The 19807-nt window shown below is 25.4% G+C and overlaps 3 protein-coding genes across 13 annotated transcripts in view; 1 reads left to right on the forward strand and 2 right to left on the reverse strand.

Moving 5' to 3' along the window:
* The window catches only part of Fatp1 (Fatty acid transport protein 1), a 34620-nt gene extending 24871 nt beyond the window's left edge, over positions 1-9749 (reverse strand). The window contains exons 1-2 of one of the 5 annotated variants that reach the window (XM_031982710.2): positions 9481-9673; positions 8668-9010 (exon numbers count right to left, since the gene is read on the reverse strand). In XM_031982710.2, coding sequence (XP_031838570.1) covers positions 8668-8742 — 75 coding nt within the window. In that variant the 5' untranslated portion in view covers positions 8743-9010; positions 9481-9673. The other 4 variants (XM_076371984.1, XM_076371979.1, XM_076371975.1 and 1 more) reach the window with 4 other exon arrangements.
* A 2868-nt stretch (positions 9750-12617) lies between these two features.
* Positions 12618-19599, forward strand: LOC116427119 (EF-hand domain-containing family member B). 7 transcript variants are annotated; one of them, XM_076372809.1, is made up of 13 exons: positions 12618-12784; positions 12861-13059; positions 13134-13187; positions 13291-13435; positions 16479-16631; positions 16776-16956; positions 17035-17158; positions 17248-17421; positions 17662-17887; positions 18053-18245; positions 18606-18683; positions 18870-18976; positions 19384-19599. In XM_076372809.1, exons 5-13 carry the CDS (start codon positions 16539-16541, stop codon positions 19573-19575), a joined length of 1368 nt encoding a protein of 455 aa, XP_076228924.1. In that variant the 5' UTR covers positions 12618-12784; positions 12861-13059; positions 13134-13187; positions 13291-13435; positions 16479-16538; the 3' UTR covers positions 19576-19599. The 7 variants fall into 7 exon arrangements, with proteins under 7 accessions (XP_076228924.1, XP_076228925.1, XP_076228926.1 ...); XM_076372810.1 differs by having other exon boundaries at positions 16483-16631; XM_076372799.1 differs by lacking the exons at positions 12618-12784; positions 12861-13059; positions 13134-13187; positions 13291-13435 and adding exons at positions 15782-16034; positions 16147-16233.
* EMC4 (ER membrane protein complex subunit 4) lies at positions 13454-15788 on the reverse strand. Its single transcript, XM_031978728.2, has 3 exons — positions 15581-15788; positions 14967-15238; positions 13454-13812 (listed from the first exon to the last, which is right to left on the reverse strand). The coding sequence occupies exons 1-3, from the start codon at positions 15637-15639 to the stop codon at positions 13616-13618; spliced, it is 528 nt and encodes a 175-aa protein (XP_031834588.1). The 5' UTR covers positions 15640-15788; the 3' UTR covers positions 13454-13615.
* Positions 19600-19807: the final 208 nt, after the last annotated feature.

Genomic DNA, 19807 nt, shown 5'->3' on the forward strand with positions numbered 1-19807 from the left:
ATTTATAAAAATCAATTTTATAAAATTGAAAGTTACTTATTCGTTTCAATGAATGTTGTTTTAGATTTAATTCGATCATTTGTTATAAGAGACAAAGTATTTCTTACAATCATTCAACTGTCAAAAACAATACATCAAACATCACGGGAGGACAAAGGTACCTTTGAATAATTTTCGATAATATCACTGTAATCAGCTCAAAATCCCAATCTTATATCGGATTATAAGTTTACTTACCCCGAAAATATATTTATGACTTCGATTAACGGTTAGGTACGGGGCTAGAACACATTTTTGCAGGACTCTTTTTAGTCGCGTTGTTAAAGCGTGTATCAAGCATGCGTCAAATTCACTTTATTTTTTCTAAAAGTGCTACAATCTTTATGAAACTATCTAAATACAATATTTCATAAATAAGGATTTCCAGAACACAAAGATTACGTTAGTTTGCGACCACATCCGAAAGCGAACCTTAATCAATAACTCTACGTTACTGCTATCGTGTGGCAAAATTCGGAAGCTTCTTCGTATTGCATGGCAAATACATTCTACACAAAATTTCAAAGCAAAAACATTTAAAAAGTGTTCTTTTAAGAATTTATGATAATAATATTAATAAATAAGAATCAGAACATGTTCTATATAATACTGGAACGGTTTTGAACACTTGCTTATAATAAGTTTTTTTTATTATTTTTCGAACGTGTTTGGACTAAAATAAAAACACTTCACTTATTGATTGTTACCTGATAGTTTGTTTGGAAACAGAAAATTTATATTTAAGAATTTCTTAATCATTTTTGTTACATCAATGATAATTATAATCGTGAATGAATAAATTATTTACAGTGTACTAATGTAACAAATATAATTTTATTGAAATTATTATTTAATGGAAAATTGTGAATTTTTGTTTTACTATGCCACAAACATGAGATGTCTATCGATAAAATTATTTTAGTAAACTGTTAAGTTTGCAACACATATTCTTCCTTTATCTATTCAGTAAAACCATTAATTGAGATACAGTGTTTCTAATCTAAATTTAAATTTACATAAATATTAGCAAATCATTAAATATTGAACTGAATATGTTCATGTAAATTTAGTCTTTTTAAAACTATTGAATTATGTAGTAACAAAAATAAAATCGATGTTTACGCAGAATGAGTAAAAAATTGCAACTACTAATAAAAATGTTAAGAAATAACTACAAGACATAATATTACAGGCATATTAAAAGAAAGTGCCCATTTCCATTTACTTAATTATTGAAAACTTATCTTTATAATGATTTTTAAAATTTTAGAGGTTTTACTGATTCTTGAAGGATAAAGGGCAATAATAAAGTGCATTAATAAAAACAGTGAAATTAAATTAATTATGTAAATTAATAATTTGTTACTTATAAAAATTATAATCTATAATATAAATATATAACATTATGATGTATACAACAGATTCAATTATTTTTTTATTTTGATATAACTTCCAAATTAAAAGTCATTTCCCAATTCAGATAAAGAACGTTAATTTATAAAACAAGTGGCTGTATATGTATGTGCATATACATGATAAACAATATGTGATAAATCTACTTACTTATCGTTATATTTTCATTCATATACTGCTACTCAAAAGTTTAGAACATATGGCTTCATAATAAATTATGTATGCCAGTATTATGATATCGAAACGTACCCAATTGTAATTAAAAATCAAAATTATGTAGTGTATTTAATTTACAAAATTAAATAGTGTAATTATATAGCGCGGTGAAAATAATTATAATTATGGTACTCTAGAAAAAAATTATAAAAATAAAGACACAAAGTTTCTTATTCAAAACTTTTTACATATTGGCAGCGTCTAACACATTCTATAACCTATGACTCGTTGCCTATTCATTTATTAATCAAAATTGTAAAACCCAAGAGTCACTGATTACGTGATCGGATCATGACCTCGCATACTTAAGTATTTCGATCCCAACAATATCATTTAGGCGTTGAAGAATTGTTACCTTTAAAAAACAGTATATTTTAAATCTATTCCATAGATTACTTTTTTTCAGAGACTCAATTCAGTGTAATAGAATCTAGTTTCTCGTAGTACAATCATTTCCATGTTATCGGGATGATAACTTCGTACGTATAAGGATGTAACATTAAAACGCATAAAAAATAAGTCTTGAACCGAAACTTTCATGCATCGAAAAGCAACTGTGGCCATCAAAATACCACAATAATTACGGTTACTAAGAAGATTCATAAGAAAAAGGAACTACAGTGAAACCAGTTAACATGCCCCAGTTACAGCAAAGAAGTGCATACCGTTATATGCGAAGAATGTACGGTCTTTAACACCATAGTGTTTATGAAATATTTATAAATTTTTCCATAAAGACAAGATTTTGTATTAAAATGAATTTCATAGCGTTGACACAGAAATAAATACATTGATAATTTCGTTTTTAAAAGAGGAACAATTTTTAATCTAAGCTACCTTAACAGTTTCTATGAATTTTTTAATTTAACATTACATTATGAATGTAATTTTGTCAATTTATAAAACTTGTGAATATTTTTAATAAAAATATCTCCTTATATTTCATAAATTTTTATGTAAACAGTAATTCAAATACAATTCTTGCTGGAAGTTCAATATGATTTACGTTCGACAATGTAGAAAGCGTGCACAGAAACGTTTGTATTACAAGAAAATCAGGACATACATTGAAAGTAATAATATGGATTTCATATATTCGAATATATTTATTGAATTTTTATCTAAAAAATTCATATGGCATGTTTAGATTTGGAAAGTCATTTTTAATGTTACTCGAATAGCTAAGTTCAACATTTTTTATGCAATTAATAAAAGACAACAAAACCGCAAACTTTTAGTATTAATTTTTGTCATATTTTAACTTGAAAAATTATCCTTCGAATTTTTTACCACTTGTTGCCTGACACTAATGCTACCGTAGATAAAATTAATCGATCTATAATATGTTTCACTATTTTTTTTAACATTTACTTACAACGTTAAATTGAAAAATCACCAACTTTTTTTTTAAATTACCTTAGTAAAAATATGAAAAAATAACATTTTACATTGGTACGTTAACGCAACGTCAATAAAAATGGATTAATACATTTTTGAATCGTCAATAAAAATTTTTTATCTTCTTTAATAAGTACAACATGTGAATTTTATTATGTAACAATTTATCAAATAACCCTTTCTAATAATAGACATGTCTCAAAACAAGTGAATAGTTCACTATTAAAAACTATCAGTCAGCAGAAACTGTTCAATGACCATCGGCGTTACCACAATATGGCGGTTTAACAACATGTAGTATAAGAACTACATGCTATTGCACACTTTCTATTGCGTGCGACGTAATCACGCCTAAGTAACGTACTCTAACATAATAATTGTCCATTTTGCAATAAACATTCATATACACATCCCGGAGTTTATTCTTCCTTTTTCGATCTTCCTTTACGTGTATAAAAATCTCGTTTAAACCCCTTGATTTGAAAGAGTATGAAGTGCATGGTTAATAAAAAATGAATTCTCTCACTTATTTAACAGACATTTTATATTAACTCTTGATGAATCTATATAATTAAAACATAATGAACTGCTCGTTTGATTTGTGTAAATGCTGAATATTTTAATAAATATTTATTTCGTTATTCATACAAAATACATTTCTCATATATAGCATGTATGACTTGACAAGTTTTCAGAGAGAATACTTCGTAGATGTTTACTATTGGAAATGAAATGAAAGTGTCATACCTTTTTTATTGTGTTTATTACTACAAAAGTATCAAATGTTCGTAACACTGTATTAATTATACAATTGTCGTTTCCTATAATTTCTAAAGTATGTATTTGTAAACATTATATAATATGGCATTTGATTTGAAGAGACGAATGCATGTAACATTAAAATGTAAAGTATGCAAGTAATAGAGTGTTCATGTATACATGCCTGTGTAATTTTTGTAATCAGGACGTACTGAAATACCTACTTACAACCTTTTCCACGATTACATAAGAATATAAGCTAACATTGCAAATCAAAAGGAAATTCCACGATGAATTTCATAAATGATCTTTCTTTGACATATTAATATATCCATATTTTTAAGTAAGTGAGTACGTATACGTTTTATACGCCCTAAGTGAAATATGTATATCAGTACTATTAAACATAAATTACTCATTACATAATTAACTTTTTTATAATAATTCAAACGTGACGTTTGTATTATCAGACTAGTCATGCTACACATCATATTAGCATCATATTAGAATGACATTTAATCATTCGCAATGAAAACATTTATTAATAGATATTAACCTTTCGTATAATAAACCTATTTAAATAAAGATAATATTACTTTCTACAATTGAAGTTTGATTAATATACTACGTATATGAAATATTTATTAACTGTTTGTTTTAAATATTAAAAATAATGCAGTGAACAGATTATTAACAGATATTCTCTAAAAATTGTATTTTAAATAATGAAACATTGAAACGATGAAAATTAATAGTAATTTAGTTACTATCCATGATCATACCATATAAATGAATGTATTAAATTCGTAAAAAATTTCCTTTTATTTTTACGATTATATTTGCTGTATTTAAATAACCATATATTTTTAATTTTTAATCATTTCCCGTTATTATTATTTCATTATATTCAGTATGGTCCATTAATTTTTTATTCATCTGCATTACACCTTATAAAAGTAATGTATGTGAAACATTCCTTTCCTCTTTTTTTTTATTTAATAAATGCAGAATGAATCATATTGAGTCAAAGTAAACAGTATAATTGGTTCTTCACGTGAACGCAATTATGATAATACGTATAAACGAATTTAATGAAAAAAGAACAGTTCGATGTATCGTTGCAAAATAAAGGAATTATATTAATGTCATGTCAAGAATTGATTATCAAGGAAGATGAGTATCATAAAGATTTCAGAGGACGGTAATATATCATTGTCCATGTTATTTTATCTGCAATCTTATCTCATATTTGATAAATCAATGTTTATATTTACATTCACCAAACAAAATTCCCTTTCATCTTAATATCAATAAACATTGAAAATATAATCGCAAAATAAGTGATGGCTTGAGTGTAATATTTATTTTACATTAAACTATTTTATATGAAATTTATTCTGTTTTGGGGGGGGGAAATAATCCAGTGTAATTAGTTACACAATATTGAAATTAAAATATTTCTGAAACTAATGGCGTTTTACATAAGTGGATTAATACATTTTTTATAGAAAGTATTCAATTGTGTAGAATAGTATATAAAAAATTCTATGATTCCATTAAAAAAAAAATTAAATTGACATCCATATCTCATTGACGTGTAATCTTACGAACAAACTAATTACATTGGATTATTTCATCCATAAATTTCGTATGAAACATTTTTTTAAATGACAAAACAGTTTCAAAGATACAAGCATTTTTTGACTAAAATGGAACACCTTATATAATTCGTTCCATCAGTAATATTTCTTTATTTCCCTTCATTTTCAAGATTATTTGTTTATGCACGCTACTAAAATGTTCTTTAAAGTTAACAGCACTTATTAAGTTCTTTTCCAATTTATTTTACTTTATGAAGACCATTTCATAAGTCGCACTTTCATAAAATTAATTACTTATGTGTATATACAGTTAGTCACATAATTAAGCGTACACGTACCAACATCAAAGTACGCTTATTCAAAATAATAGAATAACCTTTTAATGTAAATAATATATTCTTTTCAATACCAAAGGAATTAAGAAATACGTGAATAATATAATGAATATATTTATATTCATTTATAATATTAATTAATTTAATTTATTAATAAAAATGAATGATACATATATTTCTATTACACAAAATTAGACGTATGAATAATACATTATATAAGAAAGATAATACTTTGATCCTTTTGTTAAACAATTACAAAACACATATCAATAGGAAATATTAATTTAAATTAGTAACTAATTTTCCAATAAAAATGTTTATTTATGTTCGTTTTGTGAACGCATACACAAAATAATACACACTACATAGATACGTTGTGTCATATGACAGTTCTTTATTAACAAATTATAAAATCGATGCAACAAAATATCAATTTTAGGATATTCCCAACTGGTTCGCTCAATGTGATCTTAATGCCCACTTGCAAACGTAAATGAGAACAAAAAACTGGTACTACAACATTTTTTCAACAATATAATTTAAATAATTACTTCAATCTTCTTCTTGCGTTATTACAAAGTAATTTTTCTTCGCAATCTATCTTCGCAATTTGTTACGTATGCATGGGCTTTCATTTGAAAATGCGAAATAATTTTAATGTAAAGCGCATTAATCGCCAAGAAAAATAAGATTGACGTATATGCAAAACAGATCACGTAACGTTACCTATATTTGGCACAAAAACCCATTCGTGTATTCGTAAAACCATACGAGCAGCAAAATAACAAACCAATATTACGCGGACGTATCTTTCTTTTAAATAAAAAAGAAAAATACTCGCCATAAAAGGGGTTAAAGTAAAAGAAGGATATGCATGGAATGCATATCATTTGCATAATGTAGTATAAAACATCTATTTCAGGTTTCCATTCTATTGTAAGATTTTGAGATTGAAAATACGTATTTTTTGCGTCCTTTGAATGCAAATAAAACAATTATAAATATGTATGTAATAAAATATACACCTCCACGCTTTTTTAAATATGTATATTAATTTACGTAAACAGAAATAAAGTAACAAATACATTTTCAAGTAGAAAATCTGGTTACCATATCGATGAACATATATGTTGTACATTTTGTAATTTTACTTAAAACATAACGGCTTGTTGAATTCATTTGTGTGAATAGCTAATATGTCATGTTTTGTAATCGTCTTTCCAAAAAGAACAGTTTGTTGATGAATATTTCCTTAATTATATACATTATCGTGTAAGTAATGATCGATCAATGAAATTAGGAGAAGGTAATTTCAAAAGACAAAAAATAGTTTTACGCTTTAATAGTTTCCCTTTTCTCATGTTTCGTGTAACAGTTACAAAGTATTAGCGTGATTGAAGGAAAGAAAATGTAGTTTATAGAGACGCATAGTGGGGGAAAGCTACCGTTCTCTTACCAGAGTAATTTCCTATTCTGAGAATTATAATTTACAATCAAATAACGGAAATGACACGGTTAATACACTTTACTGGATCCATTTCATTAAACTTAACGTGTTCATTGGGCAGTCTGAACGGACGCATATGAAATTTACGAGGACCGTTCGTGACTAAAAATAAGAATTGATATCAAAAACAAATTTTAAAAACAATTGACACAGCTTAATGCAAAATGATTATAATTAAGTCTTAATCTTATTCTGATTTATGACAATGATATATTGCACGGAAGACATTCATATTATACAGAAAAACAAATTTTGATGAAGATTCATTAAAATTTCCCTTACAGATATCGTATAAAATTTATACGATAAATTCATACTATAAATCCTTAAAATATTTAATAAACTATCATATTTAATACAATTTTTAGGAATAATTTTCATTTATACCATTTTCGTGCAAAATTGACATCTCTATTTTTCTTTCTCATTCGTAATTAATATATTCAAATTATTTATGTCACATTATTTAGTAATCATATAATTGTTTGTAACCATATGAAATTTAATATATTACATTGTAGTAAAAAATTGTAGTAATAATATGTTATTAAAATAATGTAATGGAATTCTGAAATACTTCAAAATTAAATATTAATTCTTTATATTCCTTCTTATTGTCGTCTATTTCATACGTAAAGGAATTTATATAAGAAGATAATTTAAAAACACTTAATATAAAAAATGAAATAACTTCGAAATAAATCATTTGCTGCGTCAAAAAACTAACATAATATTAATTAAACATTCCTTTTCGATCGTATAAAGTAATCTTACATTAGAATAATCCTTTTAAAATAAATTTATTACAAACCTTCGAGTAAGCATTTTTAAACTAATCTTTTTTGTTTTCCAAAGCTATGAAAGTATTGAAAAAATGACTACATAATACACTTTATACTAAAACTTTTAGTATAATAAATAAGCTGCGAATCGTTTTTCAATAATAACTTACTTTTTATAGATTATTATTGATAAAGAAAATGTTGCTGTCTTCATTAATAACTCTCTAATTGTAAGCCTAAAAATGTTGTGTTGTACAAATTTTTTTCCTTTTTTCAATATGGAGTTTGTCTCGTGATGAAACAATATTATAAATGATTGTTGATTATTAAACTAAATAAGTAAGACGTATTTTAACAAAGTTTATTTAGTCATTCTAATATAATCATGTTTAATAAAATCGTTATTTTAAATATGACTTTATTAATAATGTTCAACCAGAGTATATGAAGTCCACAGTGCAATAATATTTATAACTTTTCACTTTAAGGGATTAATAATAAGTTTTAACTTCAATGAATTCGAAAAAATCTAAAATAAACGTTGTTCCATAATTCAATAGGTATTCACAACAGGATAAATTCTTTCATATTATAATGTTGTTTTTCACTATACTTACACGAGAATTTTCGCAAATCGAATTGGTCCCATTCGCGACATTTCCGCCCAATATCTTCGAAATAGTGGTTGACATATTCAAACGTAACACCGCCGTTGATTTACTTGCCGTTCGTTTAACTTCCCGTTGACAATCGTAACACCGCTCATTAAATCTCACGTGTAGATGCAACGAAGAAATATCGTTGTGTCACGAAGTCAATAACACATCAAAGCCTGTTTGAAATCTTTCCCGGAGAAAAGTTTCACTTCTTGTCGTGTACATACACAAATTCACTTGGTTTGCAAAAACTGCTTAGCAGCGGTTAGATTATTGATGCGCTAACAGTAAGTATCCTCTATCTCTAACAAATACAAGCACAATTCTGTTTTTATGCCAGAAGCGTCACGAAAGTTTCAAAATTTATTTTATATTTGCGTTGAACAAAATATAATCCGATTACACATTAATAATAACGATTAAAATATAACGATTAATGTAGTAGCAAGTTACTTTCTATTTGTTGATTAAGTTATAAAAAATTCTAAAGTTATAAAAAATAACTCTCAATCGTATTCATTACTAGGTCAAGTAGAAAATGACTACAGTTTTTTTTTTAAATGTATGTCAATCGACTTGAATAGCAATCTAATATACGTTTTCTATCACTATCGTTGTTAACGAGTGTCACTCAACTTACATATTTCTACCCTTCTTATTATTTAATTACCGTTTCGTAATTATTCTATGTTTGACATGGCAGTTATTTTTCACTCGATCGAGTGTAACATTTTATCCTGTAATAATGCGTAATCGAATTATATTTCCACTGACTTTGTTTAACAATAACTGAGCAGAAGCTTTCGCCGGGAGAAATTGTAGTCACTAAACTTCTCGGATCATTTAAGATGGTAAAAGAAGTTGTCGAGTTGAAGAAAATCGCGGATGGATACGCGGAATGTGGAAAAGAGGTGTCCACGTGTATACACTGACCACAAAGTGATGTTAGTTAGCCCGCGTACTAAAGCGGAATACCTACCAGTACCGAGTTTGCTAGGCCGATCATGCAAGCCAATCTCCCTCCATCGTTTCACAACCTGCTGTGCAGACATTGGTGCAGAGAAGCACTTTTTATTTATCTCGAGCCAAACTTTTTTACTACATTTCTTTTTTTTTTTTTTTTTTTAATTTAATTTATAAAGGTCACATTCACATTGGCCATGTTTACAAATGTAGATGTAAAGTGCATAGCCATAGAGTATAGGCTATAAATTATCATTAAATACAAATTATTAATTGCAATATTGATTGAATATACCTATAATCTATCATTTCAAAGTTAGTTGTAATTTAAAATTATAATCGCAATTGATTACAGTTATACTACTCTTTCATCGCTTTAGGTTCTTAAGATAAAGTCAAATTGTTTGGTGTAGCTTTTAATTGTTTTAGACTCCTTGCAGTTCGATCAGAAGATTAAAATTTTCGTATGTGAATGTTCCACAGTTTAATAGATGGTTAACTAATAAGGTACAAATACAGAAATTATACTTGTTTCGTTTCTGTTTAGTTGTTAAATTTGGATGTAAGAGATTTAAATATTTGTTTTAAGTCTTGAAGTTTTATGTTCTTTTTAAAACAAATTTATGTATGTTATGTAAAGGGTTTATTTTTTAAAATTCATCTTCTGTAATCCTGAAATTTTGGCTAAGATGAATTTGAAAATCCTTGTCGATCCGTTTTCTCGCGGAAGAATTCAGTAAGCTATATTGTTACGTATGTAGTTCAGTAAGTAGCAGTATTGATGGATTATACCTCCTCGATAACATGACTCAAGTGGAATAGAAAGTTCTTGTAACAAATAGGTTACACATTTTTTCACATAAATAGCATGATAAAATTTGAAAAAGTATTCATGTTTTATTTATTTTGAAAAAATGCACATACATGCTTATGAATATTTATCTAAGTTCATATATTCATAAATTTTTAAAAAATCAGAACCATAGCAAAATTTGTTTTATTTGTTACAGTTATATTATATATTACTTTATATATTTCGTTTTTCGTATTTATATATTTGAAAACATAAACTTTGGTAAATATCTACAATCTAATAACAAATTGAAATCTCTGTGTAATGATAATTGATGTGTATTTATTATCAAATTTTTTGTGTTAGGAACGTTCAATTTTTATGACCGAAAATTATAATATTACGTTCACCATTAATAATTTATAATGCTTTCTATATGTGTAATTGACCAATAAATTTCAATAATATATAAAGGCATTACAATAAAATGGGAATGAATATACGCGTAACAGTATTATAAATTTTAACTTTTATATTAAAATATTCTCGGTATCATTATTTTTCCAACTTTTACTTTATAGAACAAAAATTAAAACGTAAGATTAGAAATTATAATAGAACGTAATAAATATCATTTTTCATCTATCTTAATTTTAGATTTTGAATAATTACCTGGACTTAAAATTTTGATAATCTGAATAACAAAAACAAATTAGATAGAAATACATTAAAGCGTATTGTTATGTTTTAAATATTTACACGGTACGTAGATGCATAAAATAGTCAGCCCAATTAAGATAAACTTTTCTTTACACAAACCTCCTTTCAACCATGAGTGTTAACTTACTTTCTTATACTTGATCGTTCAATGAAATCTCAGCGATACCGTTAAGTCCAAAGAATATAATTGGGAACTTGAAGTATCTTTAAACAGGCTGAGCATGAGTAAAATATACTCAGTGTCCTCTTTATTCTAACCCATTGAAATATACCCGTTACTTTTAACAACAAAAAATTTACAGATTAAGCTTTTAAATAAATATTCTAAGTGATTATTCTTTTCTAGACGGAATAATATTAAAATGTAAAATTTGTTTTTACAAAGACCCTATTTTCTTTATTTGAAAACTAAAACGATATGATAATACAAGTTTAAATATAATGTACATTTCGTATAATTTCATTTACCAAATACGTTATACGCTGATTTTTATTTTTCATCTTGTTAAAGAAAAGTAATATGTGTTTCGCTTAACTACTTTATTTGCTCTTAAAAATTGTATAATGTTAGAAATTGTTTAGCAATTACAGTGGTTATTTTATAACATAAATATTCTTTTTGATTTGCCATTAAGGATAACGAAGAAGACATTTAAAATTACTACAATAAAAGAGGACACTGTATACATATACATATATAAAATCTTATTGTTGATCTCCGTCCTGCTTTCTCCCGCAATTATTTCCGGCACGTAAATATATACTGACTTAAGTGTTAATAGGGCGCTTTAAATTAAGCAAGATAAAAATTTCAAGATTATTCTACATTATTAGTTGAATTCAAATATTTACAACTATATACATTATTATAATTATATACTATTCGTAGGACATAACATGTTTATGTTGTTATACAGTTGCAGTTTACACATTTTTATCTTAAATTATATTTTACACGAACAACAGACCAATTATTATCAATATAATTATATTTTTACAATGTTTAAAAAGAAAATAACTTTTACGACTGTTACGCGATGGTATTTCATAATAAATTAAACAACATAACCTGTGAAAGTATTAAAATAAAATTTTGTTAAAATATTGGAAAATGAATTAATTATTCAAGGTTTTTAAATGTAAATAAAAATATACATATTTATTAATAATTCGTTTGTAGTAGTTGAATAAGTCTATTCTGATACTTACGATAACAAGAACAAGAAGGTTCCAGTTTATTAAAATTCGAACAAGCATCTAATAATGTTATTTGTCTATATATGAATTTTTTAATATTTTAAATCATAAAATCAAACAATCCGTTTTACAAATACAAATAATGTCAAATAATAGTCGAAATACTTGAAAATCGTATTAAAAGAAATGTGAATTGTAATGTTTCATTTTTAATATTCCCGCTTTTACGCAAGCGCGTAATAAACGCGCAGTTGATAGGGAATTTCTTATATAGTTTGATACATAAGAATATTCCTTGGACAAAGACGTATTATTCATTACATTGTCAGTACATACCTTGCAGAGTTGAGTGGTGTTTTCGCTGCTACAATTATATATCGTTAATTTTAAGAATTTTTGACAAAGGTTTTCAGTCATTTACTAAAAAGTAAATACTTAAAGAACTACATATTGATTATTAATTGAAATTTTTATTCCTCAGAAATAACCTCACTTAAACAATAAACATTTCGATTATCGCCCGAATATATTTATCATGAGCTGTTAATTCTGTGTAAAATGCGAGATTTCATAACACTGTTGTACTATTGTTTCATTAAAAGTTTTACTTAAATTTGAAATCTCCACGTTAATAAAAAACGAAAAGTAACGGAAAAACCGGAAAAATGTTAAAGTTTTTGGTATGTTATAATAATTATATTTACTTGATATTTCAAATATAATAGAAGTATTACTATATTCTGTTTTCATTTAGTTAACCTTTGGTGCTGGTATTTATACTGGTATATATATTTCTCAAAATTATGAGGTATGTTTATAGTCTTCTGTCATTTCTTAATATAACAATGATTCAATTGAACGATGAAATTTATATTTATTGCACATATAAATATTATTTTTATGCATTTTAGATACCTCGTGTAGATGAGCCTTCTAAGATAGTTAAAAGACTAAAGGAATTGGCGGATGAATATAAAAAAAAATAATTTAATTGAAGCTGTATATTGTTCTTACAGAATATTCTGTAATGAAAATACTGAATAGCCATGTAAATAAGTACGTAACATATTTATAACACATGATATTTTTGTTTTTGTTTTAATAAAACATTTTTACATAATGTGTGTAGTTCTTTGTAATTTATGCATAAAGTAAGATATGTCTAATTTAAAAGAATTGCTTATATTAAGTATGTATGTATGTATATAAATATATTTAATTCCATTGTGATTTGCGTCATACATATATAAATCCACCACCAGAATATTCTAGTCGAGCTTGTGGTTCCACGAATGCTAACCAATCAGATGCATGTGTTGGAAGTAATCCCATCCATTGACATTTATACAATGCTAGTGCCATGTTTACTAGTTGCCCCAAGAAATATACAAACTTCTGGGCAAAAGCATGAGTTCCCTCAATGACTTTAAATGCTGAAAACACAATTTACAGAGCATTAACATTTTGGAGACTTAATATAAACAGATGACTTCAATAACTTTTCATTGATTTTTAAATAAAAATTTTAAAACTTCTTTTTTTTCTCCGTCTTTATGATTGTACAATTAATAGTGGAAAACTTTATACATGGATTCAAATAAATAAATAAGAAGATATTTTAATATTTAATCTGACAAAGTTACCAAAATTTTCATTCAAATATTCCACTTCTGTATAATTTCTATTTAATTGGTGTAATTAAAACTTTCTACAAGTATATTTAATGCAATGAAAAAATATAGTGTGAACTGCAAAAATGATAAAATGTACTACACTCAGCCCTCAATTCACGCGTCACATTTTTCATACAAGATTGTGTATAAAAACTAAAGCGTAAATTGAGGAACGGGTATACATAGGTGATTATATAAAACCAATATCTGTTTACACAGAAAGTAATTCTCAATTTAATAGTCATGAATATAGCAAGCTCTAGAAAATAAAATGAAAGTTCTTCATTCATATCAATTTAACAGATAATCTCATAACATTTATTATTTTTTCGCATTTTTAAGAATATTTTCCCTTTTGTTTGAATTATTCAAAATACATTGTTAGACACATTCCTAAATTAAATAATAATTACTTTTCAATCCACATTTAATAGACATATGAATCTAAAGAACATTGTCTGCTCTTAAGACTGGTAAGTTTTCTTTATAAGTACATGCAAAATGAAATTACATATATACTTTGGATCTAACTTTTGAAACCAAAAATTTGTTATATACTGTTATGTGCAATATAATGCTAGAATAATTTCCTCTATTAATCTATATTCTCTTATATTTATAGCATACAACTTTAAACCTTTGAGTAACATTTAAATTTGTTTCTTAATGCATGACATAAACAACGTTTGATTCAATTCTTAGACATGATAAATTTAAATAACTTTATTTAGGGTTTCATATTATAAGATACACTTTCTAACAAAAGTTTAAAAAAGAAATCTCTGAGCTTGCTCAGAGAATAATAAAGAATTATAAATGTAAAATAAGAACTATTACTAGATTGTAAGAAGCTAACTTATAACTTCATTATATCTTTTTCGATAATAATATGCATGTATAATTATAGTACTTACTTTGTTGAAGAGTAAATAATGCCTTTATTGGTCTAATGATTAACATACCAACCATCATAATAGGAAATATTGCTATAGAATTACCCGCCATATACATAATAAATAAATTCATTGGAAGTTGCTTAAGAGGTCCCAAAGCTAGATCCCATGATTTTTTCATTATTAAATGATTAGAATCTGTTTCTCTTATAGAATCCGCAGCATGAAATAATGCAACAGCTGGTGTATAACCAGGTGGAGCAGGAATATCTACATTTCTGTCCTGTTTATTCCTGAGAAAAATAATTTGACTTTTATACTCAATTAAAAAATAATTAAATTGCAACATAATATTTATTTGTAAGAAAAACGTGTAAATGAAAAATAATACCTTCATAATTCTTAAATGCAATTCTAATCGTTTCAATTTTCAATAATTTACATTTCAATGAAACGATAATACATAACCTATACAATTTTTAATTATGTACTTAAGTACATACCAAGAAAAATGACAAGTCTTAATGTCTAATTGATTTCTTATATTTTATATCATGTAACGCAACAAAATAATAAAACTACATTTTAAGTCAATCAAATTTAAAATGCAAATATGTGAATTAAAGACTACTAACTTGTGTGCGAAATCCAGAGCCCATTTTGATCGTTTTGTATTTTGTTTAACTGCCATCATTACTGTTGCATATAGCTTATAATTACCGTATTAATATATCGGTTTATAAGTGTACAATAAAACAATCTATACCAACAATCCAAAATCACTGAACGTTTGTATTATCATATGGTTCATACAGAGGCGCAAGTTGTCCCTCTTTCCGAAACCTATTTCAAAAGCACATGCGCGGTTAGATGCATAAAATTTCGTCATATAATAGTTAAATAAAAACTTTAAAAACAAATTACTGTAAAATTTATTATATAACAATATTCAATTATTACACGTGTAATATGATACGACAAAAATATTATTTTTAAATATTCTAAAGTATTAAAAATGTAGTTTTTAACTTTAAAAGGTTCACTATGAATAATTTTTTCTTGTTCATGGAAAAATGAAATTAATGTAAAGTACGATGTATTTAAAAACAAAATATTGTAACAAAAACATGTATCTATACAACTATGTTTTGTTTTTTAATTTGTTATATTACTAATTTTAATTAATTTTCATCATATTTAGCAAATAATGAAAATGTATTGTATAAATATACAAAATGAACTTTTGGACAAAAATCAAGAAACTAGAAATTATTTTAATAAAAAATTTGTAAGAAACATTTATTAATATTAAGATACATTTCAAAAATTTTTGATTTCTCTATTTCTTTAATAAATTTTCTCAATTAAATATAAACGTAAATTAGAATAATGTTGTTGGTTTTTCCCACAAAAAAGTAATAAAAACGTTTCATTTTATGTATTCTTTATGTATTGTATTTTGCTTTAAAGGATAAGTGTATTACCAGCTCTTAAACAGAAATTGTTAATATTTTCATACTTGCTTACTTTCAGAAAGAAAATAGAACCAATAATGTTAAGGAATGTCTTACAGAATATTCCTTGGAAGATAAAATGGAAACTTTAAAATACATGATTGCTTATAATGCAAAAAGTATACAAAATGTACCACAATATAGAAATATTGTACCTAAACCTACTGTTGGTGTAAGATTATAATATATAATAATAAATTTTCTTTTAAAATGATGTATGCAAAACTATGTTTGTTAACTTTCTGCACAGTTCTTATCTTCCATTAAAATTTTATTTCGCAAGTATGCTAATAGTATATCTAATAAATAATTTAAGGTAAAGGAATGTTTAGAAGCAAATCAGGACACACAATTTCAAACTCTTATTTCTGAGTTAAGAAATACTGTGATGAACAGCTATTGGAACAAGGAAGTTGGTAAAACACGCTATAATATTCCAAATCTTCCAATTGGTTTAAATCCATGGGAAACAAAATTTGGAAAAAAAAATAAATTTGGTAAAAGCATAATTAAAATATAATCTAATCATTATGTAATAAATCTGTAATAATAACTTCACATTTTTTATTAATTAGAAACACCTATTGCTGAACTACTTCATGCACATGAAAATCAAATTGGTATTTTAAATCCGGATATTCTTAACATGTATAAAAAAAGTCATAATAATTATCAACCTGCAGAACAAATGAAAAGGAAGTATGTAATAACAAAATGATAAATAATTGTATATTATATTTCAATTATTTATTATTTTAAAATTTTTAAGAATTAAATTGTACTTGCAGCTATAAGGAACCATTTAATCCAAATTCTTCCTTTGGACAATCAAACAGTACTAGCATTAAAAACGCACAAGTGAAAAAACATCTAACGTGGTGTAATTCTAATTCCTTTACACTTGTTAATTCCATTTTAGCAGATTTTAAAACACGTTCGCAACCTTGTTTAGGAGAAGTAAGGTGACAAGTATTTATTACAAATTAAATTTAGTATAAAAAAGAAGAAACACTGATTTCAAAAAAAGTTTCATTATTAAAAAAGTATAATTTTTTATGAAAAATTGTAATGAAACTTTTTTTGAAATCAGAGTTTCATCTTTTTGTTCAGAAAATTTAAGTAATATAAATTCTACTAAGTAATTTGTTATTTCTATTGCAACATATTGTCATTATTGTATTTACTTGAATTAATGTTTTTAGAAATTTTAAAAAAGGATATTCATATATGAATATGGTACATGGAAAATCAAGTAAAAAACAAATAAAACATGAAACAAATATTTTAACTGACTCTCCTGTCAATAAGAATATTATAGATCATCAAAAATATTTACAATATGTAAACAGCTTACGTCAAAAGTTTAAGAAATGTGTTCCAGAAATTCCATTTTTAGACATTTATGAAGAATTATGCAATTTTGACAAAGTAATATTTTATTTTTATTTAACTTTCCTATGATTTAAATTAAATTTTGAAAATTTTAGAAATTCATTCTTCACTAATAAAGTATTTTAAATATTTAATAGATAAGCTTAATATTTATAAACATCTAATGACAATATGTACTCAAATCATGCAATACCTCCATAGGATTACATAGGAATATTACCAGAAGAAAGAATCTTTTCTACAGTAGCTAAGTATAAAATGTATTTAAACAAAGAATATTTAATACCATTACTGGATCTTCTATTGATACGTAAAGACAAGAATATTAATTACAAAAAATTTTTAAATCTTTTAAATTGGAAATATGATTTTCCCACATTTCCAAAAGTAGATAGTAAGATATTTTAATATATTTATTTAATATTTTTTATTTTAATTCTTTAAGATCCATCTCCATAATATTACATTTGTTGTGTGCTATACTGAAATTCTACTGTCATAATAGTTCATATACAAAATTATTTTATGTACAAGTTTATACATATAACAATATAAGTTTTTTCAAAGAGTAGTGTTATAGGTCATAAATATAGAAATTAGTGTTTATAGACATTTATGTAATACAATAATCAATTCTCGAAGAAAACTTGTTTTTCAACATATGTTTTTAAAAATAAATGTGTTCTTAAAGGATTAAAGAAAAATATGTAACAAAGGTATTAAAATCAATATTTTTTACATCAAATTTTTTCAGAAATTTTATTAGAGTGTGAACACTATAATACTGTCTATAATAATACAATTGGAAATATAAAAGAAATAGGTATTACAAGTTAGTATATTTGTTATTGTTCATAATGTGAAAATATTGATAAGATAAAATATACATACATAATATATATTGTATGTTACATTTCTATTATTAATATTATATTTGTTAAATAATTCCATATACATCATATATATGTATGTATATGATTTTCCTAGAATGTATATATGATTAAGGATATTTTTACAGAAAAAGTTTTGCATGGATCTTTAGAAGATAAAACATTTATGGCTTATAATCTCATATCTCCCACTATTTTCACCAAATATGGGATTAGCCACAATGATCTTTGCAAAGTATGTTTAATGCAATTAATTCATTTATACGGATATTAGGGATTATAAAATCAGGGATTAAAAACGTTCCAAAATAACTGTTTGAAACTGTTATATATTGGTTTCGATTGAAACAGTTACGAAGAATGAAAATAAAGTCATAACTGTTATTTGGTATATCGGTTCTGAGTTATATTGGTCTCGGTTCTGAGTTATATTGGTCTCGGTTCTGGTTCTATATTGATTCTATAACTCTTATAAAACCGATATAATATCGGTTTTGAGAAACCATAAGCAGAACTGAAATCGATGTACCAAATAATAGGTATGATTTTATTTCTGTTCTTCATAACTGTTTTAAGAACCGAAACTAATATCGGATTTGAGTAGTAATTAAATTTCATATTTTTAAAAATCATGTTTTACAGCTTCGCACTAAAGAAGAAATAAAAGATATATTTGAAAATATTGGAGTTCAATTTCCTGATGACAGTTTCAATTTAATTTGGGAGAAAGGATTAGAAAAGTACAATACACAAAATTTGTCAGTGGAAACTTTTAAAAATTTATGTGATCGAAGTGACATGATAGTTGAAATGGATAAAGAGATTAATAAATGATAATCAATTATTCAGTGTCCAAAATAAAATTAATATTTTCAACAACTTATTACATTTGAAATACAAAATTTATTTAAGCTATATACAGTAATACCAACCGTCTATATCTTCATTTTATGTAAGGTATATAATTACATGTTTTATACATTTAACGTATGTTTGCAGAAATACAATAGTGTAAAAATTTCAATAATTTTATTGAATTTATTATAAACTTTACTTCATCTTCTTT

The sequence above is a fragment of the Nomia melanderi genome, chromosome 1 (assembly GCF_051020985.1).
Source record: "Nomia melanderi isolate GNS246 chromosome 1, iyNomMela1, whole genome shotgun sequence".
Classification (NCBI taxonomy): Eukaryota; Metazoa; Arthropoda; class Insecta; order Hymenoptera; family Halictidae; genus Nomia; species Nomia melanderi.

Bases quoted from the DNA above. Each gene is read 5' to 3' on its own strand.
- EMC4 (XM_031978728.2), bottom strand. From the start codon at position 15,639: ATGATGGCAGTTAAACAAAATACAAAACGATCAAAATGGGCTCTGGAT. The intron at 15,239-15,580 runs GTTAGTAGTCTT...TATTTTTCTCAG, and splicing joins GCTCTGGATTTCGCACACAA to GAATAAACAGGACAGAAATG. The intron at 13,813-14,966 runs GTAAGTACTATA...TTGTGTTTTCAG, and splicing joins ATTATTTACTCTTCAACAAA to CATTTAAAGTCATTGAGGGA.
- LOC116427119 (XM_076372799.1), top strand. From the start codon at position 16,153: ATGAAAATGTATTGTATAAATATACAAAATGAACTTTTGGACAAAAAT. The intron at 16,632-16,775 runs GTAAGATTATAA...AAATAATTTAAG, and splicing joins TACCTAAACCTACTGTTGGT to GTAAAGGAATGTTTAGAAGC. The intron at 17,159-17,247 runs GTATGTAATAAC...TTGTACTTGCAG, and splicing joins GCAGAACAAATGAAAAGGAA to CTATAAGGAACCATTTAATC.